Source organism: Hemicordylus capensis, chromosome 2, assembly GCF_027244095.1.
Source record: "Hemicordylus capensis ecotype Gifberg chromosome 2, rHemCap1.1.pri, whole genome shotgun sequence".
NCBI lineage: Eukaryota > Metazoa > Chordata > Lepidosauria > Squamata > Cordylidae > Hemicordylus > Hemicordylus capensis.
This window is the reverse complement of record NC_069658.1, coordinates 169079345-169103156: the sequence shown is the minus strand read 5'-3', so window position 1 is coordinate 169103156 and position 23812 is coordinate 169079345. Positions and strand designations below refer to the sequence as shown.

Here is a 23812-nt window from a genome sequence, read left to right as displayed (position 1 = left end):
AGAGCGGGGGGAGGGTTTACTTACCCCTCCCGCCGCTTTCCCGCTCTGGCGCCGTAATTTCAGAAGTAATTGGGGCAGCAGGATACTAGCAGGATACCCGCTGTTGCTATTAAAAACTCCCAGGAGTCCTTTGCGTGCGTGCTCGTCACAGAGACGTGAAGCGCACGCACAACGGACTCCTGGGAGTTTTTAAATAGCAACAGCGGGGAAGGGGTGGCAGGGAGGTATCCTGCCGCCCCAATTACTTCTGAAATTATGGTGCCAGAGCGGGAAAGCGGTGGGAGGGGTAAGTAAACCCTCCCCTCGCTCTTAAAGCCACCTCCCGCCCCAGTGCCGGACCGCAGTTTGGCGGTTCCGTGCACACCCCTACTTCTTTATGCAACAATAAATTGTCATAGAATAAAATAACTGGCTGACATACTGTGCAAGAGGTAAGGATTCCCCTTTACCAGTGCAGGAGAGGAATAGGGGGCCTAAATTAAAAGAGTTGGGGCAGGTGGGAAGAAGTTTTACCTTGATTTTGCTGCCACTAGTGGTGGCTGTGGGGCTGGTGTTGGGGACGCCCTGCCAGAGCAGGCAGGGTTTGGGCCTCTGCTTGTGCATAGCAGTTAAAAAAAGGCTTCAGAGGCTGTTTTTTTACCATCGCACATGCACAGAGGCCTGAACTGGGCCTGCATGCTCTGGTGGGGGTGGGTGAGAACCGCCACCCCCGAACCACTGCTACCGCCGCACTGGCAGTAGCAAATTCAAGGTAAACGTTTTCTTCCCTCTCGCTCCAACTCTTTTGTTTTCTTCCCTCTCGCTCCAACTCTTTTAATTTAGCCGCCCATTCCCCACCTGTATTGGTAAAGGGAAATCCTTATCAGATTCCCCTTTACCAGTATGGCCTCGAACCCTGCTGAGCCAGGCTTGAATTAGAGCTGAGCTGGTCCCAGTTCGGGTGTGCACAAGACCAGACCTGATTTTGTTCAAGTCCAGTTCAACTCAAACTGAACCAGGTTTTCCCGTTTTGTGCACATCCTAAAAAGTATGATCAAGAATGCAGGTGAATCTCATAGTGAACATACTTGTTTTGGTCTTCAACAGATTATTCTTTTCTAGAGTAAAGCTTTGTTCATGATCATATCTTCTGGATGACTCTTGTATCATCTTGTGACTATGAGAAAAAATAGTGGATATTAATGTGGTTTCTTCTCAGTCACAACAATTGTCTGTAGGGGAGATGTTTGCATAAGGGTAAGGAGTTAGGAGTGATAGGGTAGGAGTTAAGTGTAGGAGTGATTATGTCAGTTGACAAGTCCTGAGGCATCTTTCTTTAGTAGGACATCAGAATACAGTAGTTCATTTCAGAGTAATCATAATGTATTTTTTAATTGTGACTTTTGACATTTAACTCAGCTGACAAATTCTAACAATACTTTAAGAGTGCCATGCCATATAACAAGGGAGTTATCATACAACTCACCAAAATAACAAGCTGGTTCAAAACTGATTAGCATGTATGACATATAAAGCCGGGTCTCATGATCAGTGAGACCCAGTTTGGGGAGCTAAGCGGAGCCCGCTCTCCCTGCACACGAGCAGGGTGGGAGCCCTGGGCGGCCAGATCGGCTGCCCACACAGTTGCCAGTCCGTGATGGAGTTCGGGGGCTGTGTGGCCCTCGGAAGCTCAAGTATGCCCTGCACGAGTGCACAGGGCATACTGGGGAGACCCCTGGCGCCAGGAGGTGGCTTTTCGCCTTCCCTCCGGGGTCTACTCGTGAGTAGTCACGCCGCGGCTACTCACGATTTTGAAAACCGGGTTTGCGGAGCACTCGCTCCGCAAACCCGGTTTAAGGGGAGGGGTACTAGGGGGGTTAACCAGCTAGCCCCGGTGGCTCACACGGTCAGCCGAAATCGGGCAAGGCTCCCCTATCCCGATTTTGGCTGATCGTCAGAATAGCCTCATATATAGTCATCCAAAAACCTTTGGTTTAAGATGAGAGTTAAGATGGCTTTCCATTTTCACTCGTGCTCTAAAAATCATGGAAATGGCAAGTTAAGCTGCCCATCTTAACTTCTGTGCTTCTAAACTCTGCTTATCAAGAGGCTAGACTTAGAACCAGGAAGTCATTTGCCAGGACTTCCCCCTCCAAACTCTGGCTTCAAAACCCTCAGTGGGCAAAATCAAGTGTTCTTCATTAATTTTACCTTGTTATTATGGAGACTTCAAAGGCGAATAACTCTGAAAATACTGAATCAAATTTTTTCAAAACAACACAGGGTTATGCTGCAGCATATACCTGAATTTAAAAAAATATTTAAAAGGATATTTTAAAAATTATAAGATGTGTTATTTACGGGCAAAAAAGTGATATTTAAACTGCTGTATCTCAGCCATTTTTCAGCAGATCTGCACTAAATGTGAAGGGTGATGTCTTTTGTCCCCTAGTTTAATGTCAGCAATTGATCAGGTAGTTTTAACAGACAGTTTTGATTTTTATGACCAATAGAATGTTCATAAGAACATAAGCACATAAAAATAGCCCTGCTGGATCAGACCATCTAGTCCAGCATCCTGTTTCACACAGTGGCTCACCGGATGCCACTGGAAGACACAGGCAGGAGTTGAGGGCATGCCCTCTCTCCTGCTGTTACTCCCCTGCAACTGGTATTCAGAGGCATCCTGCCTTTGAGGCTGGAGGTGGATCTATAGCCCTCCAACTAGTAGCTAATGACATCTCCTCCATGAAGTTATCCAAACCCCTCTTAAAACCATCCAGGTTGTTGTCTGTCACCACATCTTGTGGCAGAAAATTCCACAAGTTGATTTTGCGTTGTGTGAAAAAGTACTTCGTTCGTTGGTCCTAGACTTCCTGGCAATCAGTTTCATGGGATGACCTCTGGTTCTAGTGTTATGTGAGAAGGAGAAGAATTTCTCTCTATCCACTTCCTCCACACCATGTATGATTTTATAGACCTCTATCATGTCTCCCCACAGTCGTCTTTTTTCTAAACTAAATAGCCCCCGGTGTTGTAGTCTTGCCTCATAAGAAAGGTGCTCTAGGCCCCTGATCGTCTTGGTTGCCCTCTTCTGCACCTTTTCCAGTTCTACAATGTCCTTTTTTAGATGTGGTGACCGGAATTGTATACAGTACTCCAGGTGTGGCTGCACCATAGTTTTGTATAAGGGCATTATAATATAAGCAGTATTATTTCCAATCCCCTTCGTAATGATCCCTAGCATGGAATTGGCCTTTTGCACAGCTGCCGCACATTGAGTCAACACTTTCAGTGAACTGCCCACCACGACCCCAAGATCCCTCTCCTGGTCAGTCACTGACAGCTCAGATCCCATCAGCGTATACTTGAAGTTGGGGTTTTTCATCCCAATGTGCATCACTTTACACTTGCCAATGCTGAAACACATTTGCCACTTTGTCACCCGCGCACCCAGTTTGGAGAGATCTTTTTGGAGCTCCTCATAACCCGTTTTGAATTTCAGTACCCGAAAGAGTTTGGTATCATCTGCAAATTTGGCCACCTCGCTGCTTACCTCTACTTCTAGATCATTTATGAATAAATTAAAAAGCACTGGTCCCAGTACAGATCCCTGAGGGACCCCACTTCTTACTTCCCTCCATTGTGAAAACTCTCCATTTATACCTACCCTCTGTTTCCTGTCTTTCAGCCAGTTAGCAATCCACACATGTGCTTGTCCCCTTATCCCATGACTGCTAAGTTTCCTCAGGAGTCTTTGATGAGGAACTTTGTCAAAAGCTTTTTGGAAGTCCAGGTAGACTATGTCAACTGGATCACCTTGATCCACACACTTGTTGACACTCTCAAATAACTCCAAAAGGTTTGTGAGGCAAGATTTACCTTTGCAGAAGCCATGCTGGTTCTCTCCCAGCAAGGCCTATTTTTCTATGTGCTTTACAATTTTATCTTTGAGGATGGTTTCCATCAATTTGCCTGGAACAGACATTAAGCTAACCGGCCTGTAATTTCCCGTATCACCTCTGGATCCCTTTTTGAAAATTGGTGTTACGTTGACTACTTTCCAGTCCTGTGGTACAGAGCCTGATTGCAGGGATAAGTTATATATTTTTGCAAGGAGGCTGGCAATTTCACATTTGAGTTCTTTGAGGACTCTTGGATGGATGCCATCCGGCCTTGGCGTTTTGTTAGTTTTCAGTTTTTCCAGACAGTTTAGAACATCATCTCTCATCACTTCTGTCTGACTCAGTTCTTTAGCCTCCATCCCCCAAAAGCCTGGTTCAGGAACAGGTATATGCTCAGTATCCTTTGCGGTCAAGACGGACACAAAGAACTCATTTAGCTTCTCTGCAACCTCCATATCTTCCTTAATATCTTCCCTTTCACTCCCTCAGTCCAACTGCCTCCCTGGCAGGTTTCCTGCTTCTGATGTATTTAAAGAAGTTTTTGTTATTCCCCTTGATGCTTTTAGCTAAATGTTCCTCAAACTCTCTTTTTGCCTCTCTTATTGTCACCTTGCATTTCTTTTGCCATCCTCATCTTAACTATACTGGCACTCAGGTGTGGAGGGAGGCCAGCGGTGGCCTGAGCGCAGCCCGCTGCCATGGTCCCCCTAGCCCTGCCCCCTGCATCAGGGTCTGACATCAGATGCAGTGATTGGTTAGCCACGTTCCCCACATCTGACATAAGACACGGGGGCGTGTCTGGAGATGAGGCGCGGCCTCTGAGGGGTGGCGGCCCAGGTTCTTTGAGCCCATTCACTCAGTGGTGGCTCCGCCCCTGCTGGCACTACTGTGCCAGTATAATAGTGAGTCTCAAAATTAGCCATGTGAAAACTGGCAGCTTCCTGTGCCACTGTGAACCTCATACACTTAATACACTTAATATACAGCCAAATACACTTAATATGCAGCCAAAAAAGAAAATGGTATATTGAATGAAAAGTAATTTTATATAAGTATATTTCTGCTAAGATTAAATGTTATAGGTGGATAACTGTGCTTTCTCCTATTGAGTCATTTCTGTCATCAGGAAGATCTCTTGCTGAGGGACACTGCTCTATAGAAATCTCCCAACAAATGTGACTGGAATCATTGTATTTTTCCTCATTTCCTGAAAATGCCTTTTAAAAAATCTGGGTCTGTTTCTCCAAGATGACAGCAGTGATTGTTACTCAGTTTATAAATCACTCCCAATGCATATGGTGACAGATTCTATTGATAGCATATATTGAATAGATTTCCCCTTGAATATGAAACTTTTAGATGCCTAAACACATTTCCCCAAAGCCATTGCCACACACAAAATGAAATCGGATGAAGTTTATTGTTACTTTTGGGAACCAGTTTGGAGGCTTTCACTCCTTTCTTGTTTTCACTCTCAGGTTTAACCCTTCCACTCTTCCTTTAGCTGTCACGGTCAGATGCTAATGGCTAGCACGTGGCTGTTTCGGATTACAGTATTACAAATAATACACTTTGTGCTATTCTTAATATGTTATTGTGGTGAAGGGCTGTCTTCTGTTTTTGTCATTAATCCAAAATAAAGCCATGATGAAACCTATAAGGCATGTAAGTCTGTTGCGTGATGCAAACTTCCACTTTTCTCTCTCCCCAGCACATCTAGAAGAACCTGAGCTGAATTGTAGCATTAAGGATGGTAATAATGTTATCTGGGTTAATTGTATGCCAGTAAAACAGTATCCTATGCCACTGTCATATCATTGGCAATATGACAGCACAGAGAAAAATACCCTTCATGGACAGTCTCTTGAACTTCAGACGGGCACAAACCTTCCTGAGAATGTCACGTGCATAATTGTCATCTCCAAGTCAACTGCAAACAAGTCTATCAGTATAAAGGGATGTGGCCAAGGAGGTAAGTTCTGAACTTACTTGTTTGCAGATAGTCATGCAATTAATAAGCAGGCATTTATCGCATTGGTCTTCATCAACTAATGGATCAGGACTTAAGTGAGTTGCAAGTGGGCTACACCAGTGGCACTACAACATTTACTCCTTTAGAAAAAAGAAAATTGAAAAATGGGAAGAGTGGAGAGAAGGTTGAAGAAAGTGAAGATATATCTATACTACGAATTGATGCTGGTTCTGTGCTCATTTGATTTTTTCCAGATTTCATACTGGAAATGTCATATCTCCTCCATGCAAATCCTGGGAATAACAGTTTGAGCTGAGTACGAAGATTCCACCGTTACAGAACTTGGGTTCCCTGGGGAGAAGGGACGGCTGTTAAATCAGAATGCCTACAATATGTAAAATTGTAGGCATTGTAAAATTGTAGAAAAATTGAGGGATCTGGAGAAAAAGAGAGTAGCTGACATCCTGATTAAATTTACTTCAGCAAGTCCAAGTTACATTGAAAGGACAAGTTAGGCATGTCTAGCTTGTCCTTTTAATTTAAATGGGACTTCCTTGAGTACATTTAGTCAGGATGTCAGCCACTGTATGAGAGAGAGAAGAACATAACCATTAAAAAAAATTAAAACTAGGTCACATGTTGCAGGCCTGGAGTAAAAGTCGGTTCTGAGAAGGCAGAAGACTTCATCTTGAATAGTTCATAGTTCATCTTGAAACTTCAGAAGAAAGTCCTACTGATTTTGCTTTCAAGGGATAATTGTTTTTGTGTCTGAAAGATGTTTTTATTTGCATCCCAAACACAGACTGTTGTTTTCAAGAGAGAAGAACGCATACAGTCACTATAGTGCTGCTGGTGGTGGTGGCAGTGCTAATCATTTTCGCAGTACTTGTTCTGTGGAAAAGAGGTATGCATGCCCCTTCATTTTATGAGCTACGTGGCAATATTCCTTGTGATAGTTAATAACCCTGTTGATCCCATAGAACATGGAGGAAAGAGCAAGGGGGCAGTACCTTAATGAGTAATGTTAAGAATCCGGATAGCAAGCTTTTGAGATATACAGAGCCCTTTCTCACTATTAGTGCGAAAGGGCAAGAGGGCTAGCAGGGAGGGTAACCTTAACCAGCTTACCTCCCTGCAGACGATCGAGGGCTCCTTTGGTGGGTGGATCGCTCGCCCAAACGATTGCCAGCTACTGCCGGCAGGGCTGGGGGCTGGGGATGGGATGCATCGCCCCACCCAGAAACTCCCATAACACACTATGACGATGTTTAGCTGTTCTGGAAAGGAGTTGTGCAGAAGGAGGAAGAAGTCTAGGGATGAACACCATTATAGTCTGAGACGAGTCTGAAAAGGAGCTCTTTGTATTCCAAGAGAATGTACAACACTCTGTCCACTAGGTAAAGGTAAAGTGTGCCTTCAAGTCAGTTTTGACTCCTGGCACCCACAGAGCCCTGTGGTTTTCTTTGGTAGAATACAGGAGGGGTTTACCATTGCCTCCTCCCGCGTAGTATGAGATGATGCCTTTCAGCACCTTCCTATATTGCTGCTGCCCAATATAGTACCAGCGGGGATTTGAACTGGCAACCTTCTGCTTGTTAGTCAAGCATTTCCCCGCTGTGCCATTTGAGGTAATGCCACTGAATCTGACCTGAACTGGCTTCTTGTCTAAAATGAATTTAAAGTTTATCTCCAGTTTTTTTATTGATAATTTTATTTATCAATAAGTCCTCTCCCCAGTTCTCTGCTAGCTTGGCCTTGACCCACAAAGGCCAGTCCAAGCAGTTTCCACCACCTTTGCAAAAATGGCATAATCTCTAAGGGAGCACCGAAAATGTCCTCCTTTGTCACCTTGCTGTCTGTAGTTTACAGGTAAGTGCAAGATGCTTTCCCCTTTCATAGCAGGGTAGGTTGTAGGAAGAGAAGGCAAGGAGCAAGGAAGGCAACATTTCCCCCCTCCAGAATATCTACATCACTTGATCCTGAGATGAAAGTAGCTGGCTCTCAGTCTCCATAGGCAACTAGCCATGAGTTTCTTTAGCTTGTTGTTTATATGTCTCATTTTTGTCCCCTTAAGGTTGTTTGAAAAACACCAGGAAACAGGATCCAGGTAGGCATCCAGGTTCATATTAGAATTTGAGACTGTAATACATATGCAGTTCAAATAGATATATATTTGCCTTTGCTAGCATGCAAGACAAAAACATGCATTTCAAAACTGGAAGAGTAAATTTTTCAATTATGCAGGGAAGACTATCTGACCTGTCTTTACATATTCCTTTTTAAATGGAATCACTAACTTACTCTTCTGACCTGGAAGCTTATCATACAACAAAAAGACTATGAAGAGAGACTCCAGAGTGAAATTGCTAACTATAATGTGTTAGTAAATATGATTCAATTCCTTTAGATTTTAATCTTAACTTCTAAAAATGCCACAGATCTACTGGCTGACATCCAGAATAATGAAGCACCAGTGCTATGGGAGGAGCACTGGTGTAGCACTGGTGCTTCTGAAGAGTTCCATCATGCACAGAAAGCTTGTATGGGGAGGATATGTGCAAATTTCAGTGACCTTCCTTTCTCCTGAAAGCACACTGTGGCACCTGAAAATGTATCTCCTGGGCACTTTCCAGATGTTACAACTGCGGTAAAATGCTTCGGCATGGCAGATTGAAACTGTTTGTTACTCAAAGCCACCAGCAGCTTAAAACTCCTACAACGGGAGAACATTATAGGACTGTAATGCAGCATTAAAACCTGAAAGAAGCATCAGAAATGTGAACAGCACCTTGCTAACAGCGCAGGGACTGCGATATCAAAACTCAGGCAGTATGGAAGCACACTTGGAGGACATGTAGTGATACTGTTGTAGTGGGTAATCTGGAAAGCCAAGAGGGAGGGTTTCTTTTTTGCCAAAATCCACGCGCATGCACCCCCCCCCCAGCTGCATGAACAATGGAGCTAAGTTTGTTGAACTCTTCAGAAGATTCAGTGCTTTGTTAGTCTGTATGTTAGCCACTATACGTTTTACATTTCATAGCCTTTTATCCTTGCTGTTTACATTTTTTCCTTCTGTTTATATAGCTAGATGGAGATTTGTGCCCTATGAGCATTGTAAAGTGCCACAAAACTGTTCGTTGTTTTATAACAATAGCGAGTGCCTTTTATATGGTGCATTCATATGTCCACAGTACTACTTACAGTGGAAACAATGTACATTTTGCTGCACAAGTGTGAGTGTGCTGTTTTAAGCAGTTTCACAACTACTCTTGTGCAACACCGCTGGGACTGGCTCCCTCCTGCACAGCAGCACTGGCTGACCAGGTATGGTGGTATTGTTCATCATGTCAGCCACTGACTCTCAGTTTAGTGCAGGTGAAAGAGTCCAGATGTGCATGACTGTGGCTTGCACATTTCTGTTAAATTTAGGAGCCCAGAAGAGAAGAGAAGAGAAATCAAGACTGGGCTTAAAAACTAGCAGGCAGGGCCAAATGACACATTTAATGTAAGATATAATTTGTCCCATTGTTGGATACTATCTTGCAGTAAAATCTTAAGGAGACAAGGTTTGATCTCTTAGGGAGAATCCAAAGAGCCCACATTTAGTGATGGGTAAAGGCCCTTTAAGAAGAAGAACAGAAGATACTGAAGGACTGTTTAACCCTTTCCTCCCTTGCTGTTTGTCCATTCAGACATCACACCCTTCCCCCAAAGCTGCTTTACTCTCCACGTTGGTAATGATGCAGAGAAAGTAGCTATGGAGGACAATGATGTGGAAAAATTGATGGAAGGTTAAAGGGTTGAGCAGTCTCACCCCTGCTGCTCTTCTACTCTCAGTTGCAGCCACCAAAGCTATTTTTAAGTTTAAAATAATTGAGAGAATGTTCAAGCATTTGCTGCATAGAATTTACTTCGACCATTTCCCCCTCTTACCACAATATGCAGCCTGCAGTGTGGTGTTTTTTTCAGTAAAGAAAGAAAGGACTGCTGTGAGATTGTACGCACATCACTTGACTGTTGTTCTTTACCAGAATCTTTAATAGGTGGGTTAGGGTTCCTGATTTCAGGAATTTCTGTTTTTTTCAGTGCATTCATTTCATGTTTCTCCATAATTCACACAGTTGTTCTGCTGAAAGATAACACTGCTTGCATTTGATGAACCTAAATAGAAACGTAAAAAGCGAAATAAGCAATTTACTTTTGGATGATCACTCACTTGGGTAGTACATTTCAGGGTTCATAATAAATTGGTTACATTGTCTCTCTATTTCTTAGATGTAACTGAAACCCAGCCGCTTAATTTATGTGCAGAAGATAACAAAGCAGGTGAGGTGTATGTATATGTGTGCATGTGTATACTATATTATTTTATTGGACTGGCTATGCCTGGGTTTCTCACACTCTAATAGGATTTGCAAACCAAATACTCCCATTAGTCATCTTTAATTCAACACCTTTAAAATATTCCCCAAGGACAGGGGGTCCTTTCCTGCTTTCCTTTACCGTTTCAAGATGTGGTAGCTGTCAAAAAGTCCTGTGTCTTCCCCACCTCATGTGGGGGAAAGAGCTTAAAGGGAATTTGAGTGGAAAGGGAATAGTTAAGCAGCAGCTTCTTCCTCCTGTGGTCTTCTGCTTCCTGTTATAGCCTCTGAGATGACATTAATATATGAAACAAAAATGACAAAACAGCACCGCAAATTGATTAGATTCGGTTTGGCTATATCCATCCGAATCTGGAATAATTGGGGTGGGATTTATTAATTTTGGGAATTTTTATTTCTAAATTAGTACATCAATTTCTTTTTATAATTCATATACAAGTTCCCCAGAAGCCTAATATTAGTTGTATTTTGTTAGTGTAAATAGAAATATAAAGGGAAAGAAATATGTCTTTTAGGGGTCTACTAATGTTTCAGGGCTTATTTCATATTGGATTTCTTCTTGTCTTCTGTTTGTTAGGTGAGGATCCTAGGACACCTCCAAATCAAGAAAGAGAGCCAGTTAGTGAGCCTAAATTAAGTTCACCAGAGAACTTGCCAGAAAATAGAGAGGGTGAGAGGAATCTGTGTCTTGGCTTAGATCTGTCTCCCTGTGCTCATTGTTTTAAGCTGTTTATTTTATTTTTAAATATATATATTCCACCTTTGCTCAAGTCCTGACAGTCTGAAGCAGAAGAGACTGTGCAGAGCACTGCCTGATTGGCCAGGTGCTGGTGACATGGTGACACACCTACTCCCAGCTGCAGCTCAGGTTAAATACAAATGGCTAAAAAAAAAAGGGTGCCATACAATTGTTTAAACATCCAATTGTACAAACAATGCTTTAAATAAAAATATGGACAGCTACCAGAAGCATGCAGGGAAAGGAAAAACTGATGGGGAAATTTCTACTCACTATAGAGGGAGGTATTCATTCTGTTTGAAGAGCAAAGGTGGAAGGAAACAGAGCTCACCCTCAGGAAAAAACCCCACAATGGTTCCTGTTTTTATCTACATCCTTCAAGACAATTTTGTGTTACAACATGGTTAATTTAGTTACAATATTTAAGCAGTCTTTCAGATCTTGGTGTTACTTGGAAGAAAGGAGCGATTTAAGAAAGATTTAAGTTTAAGACAAAGACATAGGTTTTGAACATAGTATTTAGATACTTCAGTTTTTATTTGAAACTCTAATTTTAGATTTTAATGGTCTTTCATTTATTTTACTTATCAATATTATAGTATATTTTTACTTAATTTTAGTTACAAATTTGACTATCGGATAATGTAATCAATATTTCTCCTTTTTTTTCTTTTTCTGCTTTCTTGAATACTTTATTGTTTATGCCTCATAGTTTCACGATTTTGGATGTATTTGTCTGTTTTCTCTATCTTTTGTTATTTTACTAATTCTTGTATGAGGGTTTTTCTTTTCTACTTTGTTATTTGGGAGTTTGGTGACATGATGGCTTTGTAATTCTTGATGTCATTCTGTAATAACATAAGTAACCATTGTAACTTGGAAATTCTTGATTTAATCATGTTTTTTCTTAATTTCTATTAATTTTTTTTAAACAAAAGAAAGAAAGGAGCCTTAACCCATTTGAGATTTCAAGAAGTTCTTTATAGATGTTTGGCTTAAGAACACTCCTAATGAACTTTAATAGTGATAGCTCAGCAGCTATTCTGGATAATTTATCTTGCTATTATCCTGTTTAACAAGAGGCCATATTTGGGTAGCTCTTTCATTTCCCCCTGCTTTTTTACTCGTGGTCAATTTGACAACAAAATAATTTACACTTGCAAATGCCTTCAGTAACTGGGAGTTATTAATACAACTGAGGTTTTTTGGCAGCAGAAAGATGGGAAATGCATTCCTATAGCCCTACTAAGGGAGTAGTCTACGTTATGCTATGACCATGTTAACACCAGCATAATGCTAATGTTGTGTAGTCACAATTCTGGGCACTCTCAACAACAAAGAAGACACAGCAGAATGGTAGAAACAAGAGCCAACGTAGCAATACCAACAGGCATTCCAATTCTGCCACTACCCACCAATCATAGCTGTGTTCAACAATGATGTCCCTGTATCATTGCCCTATTCACAGAACACATTAGTCAATGCACAATGATGGCCAAAAGGATCTAAGACATCACCCTAGCCGAGACACACACAAGCAACCACACTTTTACCTTGGCAACATACAGGGCAACACAGAGAAAGAAGCAGAGCTGTTTTTTTCTTAACTATATAGTTGTACTCTTGAGGATAGTAAAATAGGAAACTGTCTTATATACTGAGTCAGAACATTGGGTCCATCTAGTCTTTGTACTGCTAACCATGAAGAGAACGCCTTCTTCGTTATGTGCCCCACCGTCCACTGAGGTCACTTGAGGAGGTCCGTCTCCAGTTACCGCCAGCTCGTCTGGTGGCCGCACGGAGACAGGCCTTCTCGATTGCTGCCCCGAGATTGTGGAATGCACTCCCTGCTGAGATGCGATTCTCCCCATCCCTGACTATTTTTAAAAAACATCTGAAGACCCACCTCTTCACCCAAGCCTTTTCAGCTTTTTAAAATGTGTAGTTTTAATTTTATACTGTTTTAGGGCTTTTAGCTGTTTTGTTGGTTTTACTGTGTTTTAATAGTTTGATTTTAATTGTTAATTTGTTTTAATTGTTTTTATCATGTTGTGAACCACCCTGAGCCATTTTTGGAAGGGCGGTATATAAATTTAATACATAAAATAAATAATAAATAAAATAATAAGCCCCTGCTAACTTGGCAAAGAGGCACCTTTTAACGTGGTGATTCTCTTTATTTAGCAAGGAGAGAGTAACTGTAACTTAATTGTAAACCGCCCTGAGCCAGCTCGGAAGGGCGGTATAAAAATTGAATTAATTAATTAATTAATTAATTAATTAAATTAACTGGCCCTATCTACCCCCAGCACAGTACCTCCAGTGACTGTTGCTGTTGTCTATCTGATGTTTCTTTTTAGCTTGTGAGCCCTTTGGGACAGGGATCCATCTTATTTGTTTGTTATTTATCTGTATAAACCACCCTGAGCCATTTTTGGAAGGGCGGTATAGAAATCGAATTAATAATAATAATAATAATAATAATAATAATAATAATAATAATCAGCCAATTACAAAAAGCAGCTTTACTGGGAACAGCCTATATTCTGCGACGATATCTATAACAACAGCAACAACATTGACTATAAAATTCAGCCATCCCAGGTCCTTGGGAAGGACTCGATGTCTGGATAAAACAATCCAGTCAGTAACATCTGTCTGACTGTGTTAATTAATAATAATAATAATACTAGCAGCAGCTTCTCCAAGGTTGCAGGCAGGAGTCTTTCTCTCAGTCCTATCTTGGTGATGCCAGGGAGGGAACCTTCTGCATGCAAGGCAGAGATGCTCTCCCAAAGAGCTATGGCTCCATCCCCTGAGGGGAATATCTTACAGTGCTCACACATGTAGTCTCCCATTCAAATTCAAACCAGGGTGGACCCTGCTTATCAAAGGGGACAATTCTTGCTTGCTACCACAAGATCAGCTCTAAATGTTACCTGAAAATAGAAATATAAAAAGAAAAAAAATTCCAAAGAGCACACCTATTTTACATTTCGCTAACAGGTGTTAGATCATTTCACAGTGACTTTCTTTTTGTCTCTTGCTTGTTAGACGTGTCGGAGAGTACTGGGGCACCTCCAGCAGAAGAAGAAGTAAAGCTTTTTAATAAAGAAAGTCCTGAATCAGGCTTGACAGATAACTTAGAAGAAAACATTAGAGGTGTGGACGGAACGCGTTTGGCAGCTGCTGTTCAGGATACCAGCGGGAACACTGCCAGTACAGCGGCTTTCAGTGCCAGCAGTTCCACTGGTAAGAAGCTATGTTTAATTTAATGCTAAAGTAACCTCTCTTCCCCCAACCCCAGCACTGCCCTCACTATATTAAGATTTTTTTTTAAAGGAACACTTGGAATGTTCCCTATTTTAGGGGTGTTTTGTGCCAAGCTCAGAGCACTCAAAACACTCCATTTTGAGTCAGAACCTTCCATATTTGGAGCGTTCTGCACATTTCTAAAAAACAGCATAGCAGGTGAGCGGCCGTCTGTGTGCGTGCAGCACCATTACTGGCAATCCTGTCCTCCAGTTAGGCCAGCATAACCAGGATGCTGGCCTAATGTCAGCCTGATATATTCAGGATATTATAGCTGTCTGGCACAAAAAGGGATGGGGAAAACGGGCTGAAAAAGACTCCAGAGTCCAGACTACTTTATTTTAGGATGATTACTCACTTGACTAATACATTTTTACTTTTCCTTCTTCTACTTGTTAGGCATATTTGAGGGTCCAGAAGAAGGAGAACTTTCTAGTGGGCCAAGACCCAAATTAGACTCGAAGGACTTGGAAGAAAAGAGGAAAGAAGGTAAGTGTGTGTGTGTGTGTGTGTGTGTGTGTGTGTGTGTAAACACTTCTTTATAAATCTATAATATATAGATTATAATATATAGCTATCTTCATATATTTAGAGAGCTTGTTCTCTTGCTCCTGAGGGCAGCACTAGAACCAATTGAATCAATGACAAGGAAGCTGTATGAAAGTGTAGAAATTAGGAAGCTGTGTAACAGTGGAACAGCCTGCTTTTGGGGCTCTCCTTCTCAAGAGGTTTTCCAACCGAGAGTGGGCAGGCATCACTCAGGGACACTTTAGCAGTTTCCTGGACTGAGCAGGGCAATGGACTAGAACTCCAAGGTCCGTTCTGTCTCTTAAGATTCTATGATTTTATTTTGATTTGCATAAATAGAAATATAGAAGTAAAATTGCAAACAAAATACTTGTCATTAGCTGAACCCGCACAGCATCTGTGCGGCAGTACACTCGCCTCACCTTCTGACCCAGTCTCCTCTCCCCACCCACTGCCCCCTTCTGGCCCAATCACCTTCTGGCCCAGCAAAACCAGGATGCTGGCCTAATGTCAGCCTGATATACTCAAGATATTATAGCAGTCTGGCACAAGAGGGGAGGGGAAACCCAGATGCCCAGCAGAGGAGTGAGAAGATCATCATCTGCTTCCCCTTCAGTGCCACTTGGGGTGAGAGACTGAGTGTGTGCTGTTGGCTCTTTCTGCTACAACCTGCCTGCTTCTGCTTCCCTCTGTGAGACTGCAGCCTGCTGCCCCTGGTCCCCTAGAAGCCCAGCCGAGGAGTGAGAAGATCATCATCTGCTTTCCCTTCAGTGCTGCTTGGGGTGAGAGACCGAGTGTGTTCTGTTGGCTCCTTCTGCTACCACCTGCCTGCTTCTGCTTCCCCCTGTGAGACTGCAGCCTGCTGCCTCTGGGTAACATCTGGGGAGTATGTGCAGGACTAGTGCCAGGGGTGGGTGAGTCGGCAATTCCTGGGGTCAGCTGCCTAGCTCTGGGCTTTATAGGAAGATTGCCTGTGGTGGGGGGGTGACACTAAAGGGGGCCGCCTCTTTGGGGGAGCCATTTGGGGGGATAACGAGGGCGAGAGCCAGGCTGTTTGGCTCAAGATCCCTCGTGGTGTGAAGGTAGGTGGGTATTTTAATTCGGCTTCTGTCTAAAATCCTGGGTGAGTTGAGTTTTAATGTGCCTATCTGGAGATGTGGAGACGGGATGTATCCACTGACTATGGGGCAGATGTTCCAGTGGTGGTGGGGAACAGAAGAAGTAACGTTGACAGGTCAGCAGGCCATTGTAGGGTAAGGGAGATCAGAAACTTAATTGCTGTTTCCCCTTCTGGTCGTCCTGCCAGCTCTTTGACCTTGGAAAGCAATGCCAACCACCCACAGAGCCTCGTCTTGATCCTTTGTAATGCCAGGTCAGCCCAGAATAAACCTGAAATTATCCATGATCTGATTCAGGATGAAGAGGCCAATCTGATATGTATTAGAGACTTGGTTGGGGGAGGCTGGTGGCCCGGTCTGGTCCCAGCTTCTCCCTCCAGGGTACTCTGTCGAGGAGCAGGGGAGGGGACGTGGGCGGGAAGGTGGAGTGGCTGTGCTCTATAAGAACAGCATCTTCTTTGCCAGGATCCCTGTCGAAGTGTCTGACCATATTGAATGTGTTTACCTAAGTTTGGGGACCAGGGACACACTGGGACTTCTGTTGGTATACCGTTTGCCCTGCTGCCTAACGGAGTCCCTAACTGAGCTGATGGACTTGGTCTCGGGCTTGGCATTAGGGTCTCCCAGGCTTGTGGTGTTTGGGGACTTCAGTGTCCATTTTGGGACCAATTTGTCTGGCCAGCTCGGGAGTTCATAGCAGCCATGACTACTATGGGCCTATCCCAAGTGGTCTCGGGACCGACGCATATTGCTGGTCACATGCTTGATCTGGTCTTTCACTCTGAACAGGGTGGTATTCCATGGGTGGGGACTCCAGTGATTTCCCCATTGTCATGGACGGACCACCATCTGGTTAAGGTAGGACTCACTATCACATCCCACTTCTGCAGGGGCAGAGTGCCCATTAGGATGGTCCGCCCGAGAAGGTTACTGGACCCTATAGGATTCCAAGAAGCCTTGGAGGGATTTAGTGTTGGCTCTGCTGGTAACCCTGTCGACACTCTGGTGGAGAATTGGAATAATCAACCCACCAGGGCAGTGGATATGATCGCTCCTAAGCGTCCTCTCCCACCCACTTCGAAATTGGCCCCTTGGTATACAGAAGAACTACGGGGGCTGAAGTGGCAAGGTAGACGACTAGAGCACAAGCGAAGGAAGACTCAACTCTAATCCGACATATTATTACATAGAGAGCATTTGAAGATGTATGCTCAGGCGATATGTGCAGCAAAGAAGCGATTCTTTTCCTCCCGTAACGCATCCACAAGTTCACGTCTGGCGGAGTTGTTCAGGGTTGTGAAGGGGCTAATGTGCACCACTTACCCCTTGAATCAGTACTTGGAACCAACAATTATTTGCTGTGACCTTTTAAAATGAGTTTTTTGTGGACAAAATCTCTCGTATTGGGGCCAACTTAGATTCAAACTCCACAATTGTTACAGAGTCTGATGCTGACGTGTCCAGCAACTCTCCTTATGTGGTGACCATGGATCAGTTTCAGTTTGTGACCCCTGAGGATGTGGACAAGTTGCTGGGACTGGTGCGGCCTACCACCTGCCCTCTTGATCCTTGCGTGACATGGCTTATAAAATCTGGCAAGGAAGCTGTTATATAGGGTCTGCTAGAGATCATAAATTATTCTCTGAGGGAGAGCAGGATGCCTCCCTGTCCTAAGGAGGCAATCATTAGATCACTTCTGAAGAAGTCTGCCTTAGATCCCTCAGAGTTAAGCAATTACAGGCCTGTCTCCAGTCTTCCATGGCTGGGCAAGGTGATTGAGAAGGTGGTGGCCTCCCAGCTCCAGGCGGTCTTGGAGGAAACTGATCATCTAGACCCATTTCAAACTGGCTTTCGGGTGGGCTATGGGGTAAAGACTGCCTTGGTCAGCCTGATGGATGATCTTCAATTGGGAACTGACAGAGGGAGTGTGACTCTGTTGGTCCTTTTTAGATCTCTCGGTGGCTTTTGATACTATTCACCATAGTATCCTTCTGGAACGTCTGAAGGGACTGGGGTTGGGAGGCACTGCTTTGCAGTGGTTCCACTCCTACCTGTCAGGCACATTCCAGATGGTGTCTCTTATAGACTGTTCTTCAAAATCTGAACTTTGGTATGGTGTCCCTCAGGGCTCCATATTGTCTCCGATGTTATTTAACATTTACATGAAACCATCGGGAGAGATCATCAGGAGATTTGGTGCAGGGTATTATCAGTATGCTGATGACACCCAAATCTATTTCTCCATGTCAGCATCATCAGGAGAAGGCATAACCTCCTTAAATGCCTGCCTGGAGGCAGTAATGGGCTGGATGAGGGATAACAAACTGAAGCTGAATCCAGATAAGACGGAGGTACTTATTGTGTGGGGTCGGAACTCGGGAGATAATTTTGATCTGCCTTTTCTGGATGGGGTCACGCTCCCCCAGAAGGAACAGGTATGCAGTCTGGGGGTGCTTCTGGATCCGAACCTCTCCCTAGTATCCCAGGTTGAGGCAGTGGCCAGAGGTGCTTTTTATAGGCTTTGGCTGATACGCCAGCTGCGTCCATTTCTTGAGATGAATGACCTCAAAACGATAGTACATATGCTGGTAACCTCTAGGCTGGATTACTGTAATGTGCTCTATGTGGGGCTGCCTTTATATGTAGTCTGGAAACTGCAGTTGGTTCAGAATGTGGCAGCCAGATTGGTCTCTGGGTCATCTAGGAGAGATCATATTACTCCTGTGTTGAAAGAACTACACTGGCTGCCGATACGTTTCCGGGCAAAATACAAGATGCTGTTTATCACCTGTAAAGCCCTAAGCAACTTAGGCCCTGGGTATTTAAGAGAATGTCTTCTTTGCCATGAGCCCCACCGCCTGTAAAGATCATCTGGAGAGGTTCATCTGTGGGTGCCACCAACATGCCTGGTGACTACTCGGGAATGGGCCTTCACTGTTGCAGCCCCTGGACTTTGTAATGTGCTCCCTGTTGAGATAAGAGCCTCCCCATCTCTGGCAACTTTTAAAAAGGCACTGAAGATACATTTATTCACCCTGGCTTTTAATTAGATCTATGGTTCTAAAAAGAAAAAAATATGTCTTCGTCTCTTCTTCGTCTCTTCTTTTTTTTAAAATACTGGGTTTTAAATGTTTTAGAAGTTTTAATGTTTTAAATGATTTTAATTGTTAAGTGATTTGATGTTTTAAATTTTAATTGTAAACCGCCCAGACACGTAAGTTTTGGGCGGTATAGAAATGAAATAAATAAAATAAAATCCAGGAGCTGAAACACACTCCAGAGTACTTTCTTTTAGGATGATGACTCACTTGACTAATATCTTTTGGGTTTTCTTTTATACTGGTTACTTTTTGTCTTCTATTTGTTAGGCATATCTGAGAGTCCAGATGAAGGAGAACTTTCTACTGGGCGAAGACCCAAATTAGACTCAGAGGACTTGGAAGAAAAGTGGAGAAAAGGTAAAGGGTGTGTGTGTGTGTGTGTGTGTGTGTGTGTGTGTGGTGGGGGGAAGTGTGTGTGTGTAAACACTTCTTTATAAATCTACAAAATATATTATAATATATTTATTATATATATTATCTAATATCTAATAATATATAATAATTATAATATATAGACCCAAATTAGACTCATTAGAACTCTTGGGGGGGAAGATAAGGGTGTGTGTGTGTGAGAGAGAGAGAGAGAGAGAGAACACACTTCTTTATAAAGCTACTTGGGCCAATGATACTTCTATTTCTCTTACTCTGTGTATACTCCTATATAAACCATATTATTACTTGGGCTGGCTATGCCTGAGTTGCTCACACTCCAAAGCATTCCCAGCCCAAATGCTCCAATTAGTCATTTTAAATTTATCACCTCTAAAATATTTATAGGAAACTTATAAATGACCTATAAATGCCTTCTTTCCTTTGCCCTGTATAACTTGTTCAAAAGGAATAGGCTAAAAAAGGAGTGGAGGGGGAGTTGCACAGAGAGCTCTCTGAACAGCTGAGAAGCAAAAAGGACACTGATGGGATATAAAAGGAGGGCCCTCTAACCAAAGACTGGCCCCAACCTGCAAGGATGGTCTCAGGCAAGCTAAGGCTTGGAAAGTTGAGACTTGTAAGGAATGCCAAAAACAGCAAAACCGCCCCCCCACACACACACTCACCCTCACAATTTGTTTGAAACAAGAGGAAGGTCACGGATGTGGTAGCTCTGCTGCTAGGAAGAGAAAAAACTATGAGGAATGAGGAATGGGTGAAAGAGCTGGGTGTGTTTAGTCTAGAGACGAAACCTCAAAGTGGAGAGATGATGGCTGTCTTCATCTATCTAAGGAGCTTGTTGCTTGCTCCTGAGGGCCGCACTAGAACCAACTGAATACAATGACAAGCAGATTTAGACTAGAAATTAGGAAGCTTTATGACAGTGGAACAGCCTGCTTTTGGGGCTCTCCTTCTCAAGAGGTTTTCAAACCAAGCCAGGGCAGCCATCTGGATGGCTTTAAGAGGGGCTTGGATAACTTCATGGAGGAGAGGTCCTTCAACGGCTACTAGTTGGGGGGCTATGGGCCACCTCCAGCCTCAAAGGCAGGATGGCTCCGAGTACTAGTTGCAGGGGAGTAACAGCAGGAGGGAGGGCACGCCCTCAACTGCTGCCTGTAGGCTTCCAGCGGCATCTGGTGGGCCACTGTGCGAAACAGGATGCTGGACTAGATGGGCCTTGGGCCTCATCTAGCAGGGCTGTTCTTACGTTCTAATCTGTCAGGGACGCTGTAGCAGTTTCCTGCACTGAGTAGGGCATTGGACTAGAACAACAGGGTCCCTTCCGTCTCTATGATTTTATGTTGATTGATGCAAGTAGAAATATTTTAAAAAAGAAAATTTCAAAGAACTTATTTATCGTATGCTTTGCTGATATGTGCAGTTCATTTCAAATTGAATTTATTTTTGTCTCTTGCTTGTTAGGCATGTCTGAGGGTCCTGGGGCACCTCCAACAGAAAAAGAGATAGAGTCTTTAACAAAGGAAAGGCCTGAATCAGGTGAGCGGCCATCTGTGTGTGTGCAGCACAATTACTGGCAATCCTGTCCTATAGTTCGGCCAGCATAACCAGCATGCTGGCCTAATGTCAGCCTGATATACTCAAGATGTTATAACAGTCTGGCAGAAGAGAGGAGGGAAAATCCAGGAGCTGAAACACACACCAGAGTACTTTATTTTAGGATGGTGACTCACTTGACTAACATCTTTTAGGGTTTTTTTCAAACTGGCTGATTTTTGTTTTTTTAGACACATCTGAAGATCCATCTAATGGGCCAAGAAATGAATTAGACTCATCTGAGAAATTTGTAGAAAGCAACAGTGAAGGTGAGCGGTATATGTGTGTACACACTGTTTTATGAATCTACTTGGGCCAGTGATACTTGTATTTCTTGTTCTCTGTTAGCATTTCAGATGCTGGTGTGGTGTATCAGAGCATTTGATTTTGGCCAAGAAACCTGTGTTCAAATCCCCATTTGGCCATGAAGCTTGTTGGTGATGTCAAGCTAGTCATTCTTTCTCAGCCTAACCTACCTCACATTATTGTTTCAAAGTTAAAATGTATGCCACCCTGAGCTCCATAATGCTCCATTCTGCCTGCCTCTGCCCTGTTTCAGTACCTGTCATCCCTTGCCATGCTTTCTCTGGCGATAGGCACTTGATGTGGCAGAGAAAGGATCAGCAGCACAACCCACCTGGGCCTACATACTGATTAAGATATTCAAAATAGGCCGGTTGGTTCCTCACATTCTGCTTCCACTGCATGTTGTACAAACAGCGATTCAGCTCAGCTGTCATCAGCAGTGGCACATGATCACAGTCTAGTGCATTCCTGGACAAGGAGGCACCCTTTTCTTTGCTCTTTCTGGATGCATACAGAACGGCTTGTGGGAGCTGAGTGGCAAGGCTGGCCGAAAGGAGTTGGGTGACATGTGGGAGGGACTGTAGGACAAATGGAAACAGAAACAAAAGCTCAAAGTCAGACGAGATGTGATAACTGTGTATCTTTTCTCTGATGATGATGATTCAAAGGCAGCCTTGGGACACTGAGTTTGAGTGAAGGAATAGTTAGTGGTTGGGGAAGGGAAGGAGCTACATAACCCTTTCCCCTCTAGCCTTTCCCCCCACTGCTCAGAATCATTCCCTCTCAGTTGCTTTTCTCCATCTGGTGGAAAAGATATTCTTACCTGCTCTATATTTATTAGTACTATGTGGGAGGAACACATCTGGGGGCGGAGGAATGACAGAAAAATGGCTCGTGGGGAAAATGTTCAGCACCTCTCCATTTCTCCTGCATCAAATTTGCAGCATCTCAAGATGCTTTTCATTTTAGGGGGGAAACCTATGTTGGGCTTCTGCGACACACATCTCTGTGTAATATCCAGTGTAGCTTAAGTGCCATTGTAGCATAACTTCATCTTTTTCCATGTTACTGTTTGTGTGCATTAGTCTTGTTTTATATTCCAGAAGCTCCTACACGTGAAGGCTGAAAGAAGCCCATGTCCGAACAAAGGAAAGAATTCCATTACTGGGAGAGCAGTAATGTGGAACTCTACAGCACAGCACGTCCTTCGTGCTCCTGCTCTCTGCTTTTGTGTGTGGGTGAATTCTTCAAGGAAGGATGGAGATGATCTTGCCTTATTGAGTGGATTGTGCCTACAATCTTTTGTATGGATTGACCCAGCGTTGCCCATGTTCTCCTCCTCAAATACAAGTATTCACTTTTTGCACTGATCTCTGAAGATGAGCAGATATTATAACAAGACTCTTCTTTTCAGGACCTTTGAGGCACTGTAACTTGTTTTTAACAAAGACTGCTAGAAATTAATGACTGGGCAAAAAATATATGGGGGATTGCACGACAAAACAGCAGCAAAATGAGTGAGACCGTGCAAAAATAATGGTAATGATAGCAATAGGAATTGATAACACTCCCAAAACATACAGCACTATCAAAACTCTTGTTCATGAGAAGAATCCAACCTATGCATTATTGTGACAAAATCCAAACACTTTCAATGTTGTGAAAATATCCATTATTATTTTTTGAGTATACACAAAAAAAAGACCTCAATGGGTTTTCGATATACAAATCACTTAAACTTTCACTGCATAAATATGAGTGTGAGTAGTACATAATGAACGTAGGTCCTGAACAAGTCTATTCCCTCTTACTTTATCATGGAATTGGCAGATATTGTTTTGGAGAAAAGTTTTTTTAGGTTCAAGGAGTAATTCTATTTTCAACACAAAGGGGTTGCCATGGGCAACACCATGGCTCCAAGTCTTGCATGCTTATTCATGTCGGAGTTGGAAGAGGGTAAGATCTTGTCTCAAGAACAAAATCCATTTTTCAGACATATCATAACATATAAACGGTTTATTGATGATATTTTCATAATTTTCCAAGATCACACAAAACTTTTTGAATTTGATCTTTGGATTAACTCTATCCATTCTTCTATTAAATTCACTATGGTCTCCAATTTACATAAAATAGCATTTCTGGATACACACATTAACATAGGACAAGACAGGTCTATTTTCTTTCAACTTCATCGAAAACCTACAGACAAGAACATGCTTCTCCACTTTGATTCATGGCATCCAGAACATTTACGGAAAGGACTTCCTTACAGCCAATTTTTAAGACTAAAAAGGAATGCCACTCATCATTTGGACTTTGAAAAAGAGGCACACACTCTCACGAATCAATTGCTAGATAGGGGCTATCCGAAACAGATCATCAACGCAGCCAAGATAAAGGCAGATTGAATAAACAGAAGCTGGCTTTTGGAGGAGAGACCGCAAAATAATAAAATGTCTAACCTATTAATATGGTCCTCACACT

General features: G+C 43.0%; 1 protein-coding gene across 6 annotated transcripts in view; it reads left to right on the top strand.

Moving 5' to 3' along the window:
* LOC128341931 (uncharacterized) overlaps positions 1-22695 on the top strand; it is a 33308-nt gene extending 10613 nt beyond the window's left edge. The window contains exons 3-13 of one of the 6 annotated variants that reach the window (XM_053288602.1): positions 5596-5856; positions 6659-6760; positions 7931-7963; positions 10132-10187; positions 10821-10908; positions 14032-14229; positions 14689-14778; positions 19304-19393; positions 20888-20962; positions 21211-21288; positions 22432-22695. In XM_053288602.1, coding sequence (XP_053144577.1) covers positions 5596-5856; positions 6659-6760; positions 7931-7963; positions 10132-10187; positions 10821-10908; positions 14032-14229; positions 14689-14778; positions 19304-19393; positions 20888-20962; positions 21211-21288; positions 22432-22451 — 1091 coding nt within the window. In that variant the 3' untranslated portion in view covers positions 22452-22695. Of the gene's footprint in view, positions 1-5595; positions 5857-6658; positions 6761-7930; positions 7964-10131; positions 10188-10820; positions 10909-14031; positions 14230-14688; positions 14779-15433; positions 15600-19303; positions 19394-20887; positions 20963-21210; positions 21289-22428 lie in introns of those variants that run through there. The other 5 variants (XM_053288601.1, XR_008314681.1, XM_053288605.1 and 2 more) reach the window with 5 other exon arrangements.
* The last annotated feature ends 1117 nt before the right edge of the window (positions 22696-23812 follow it).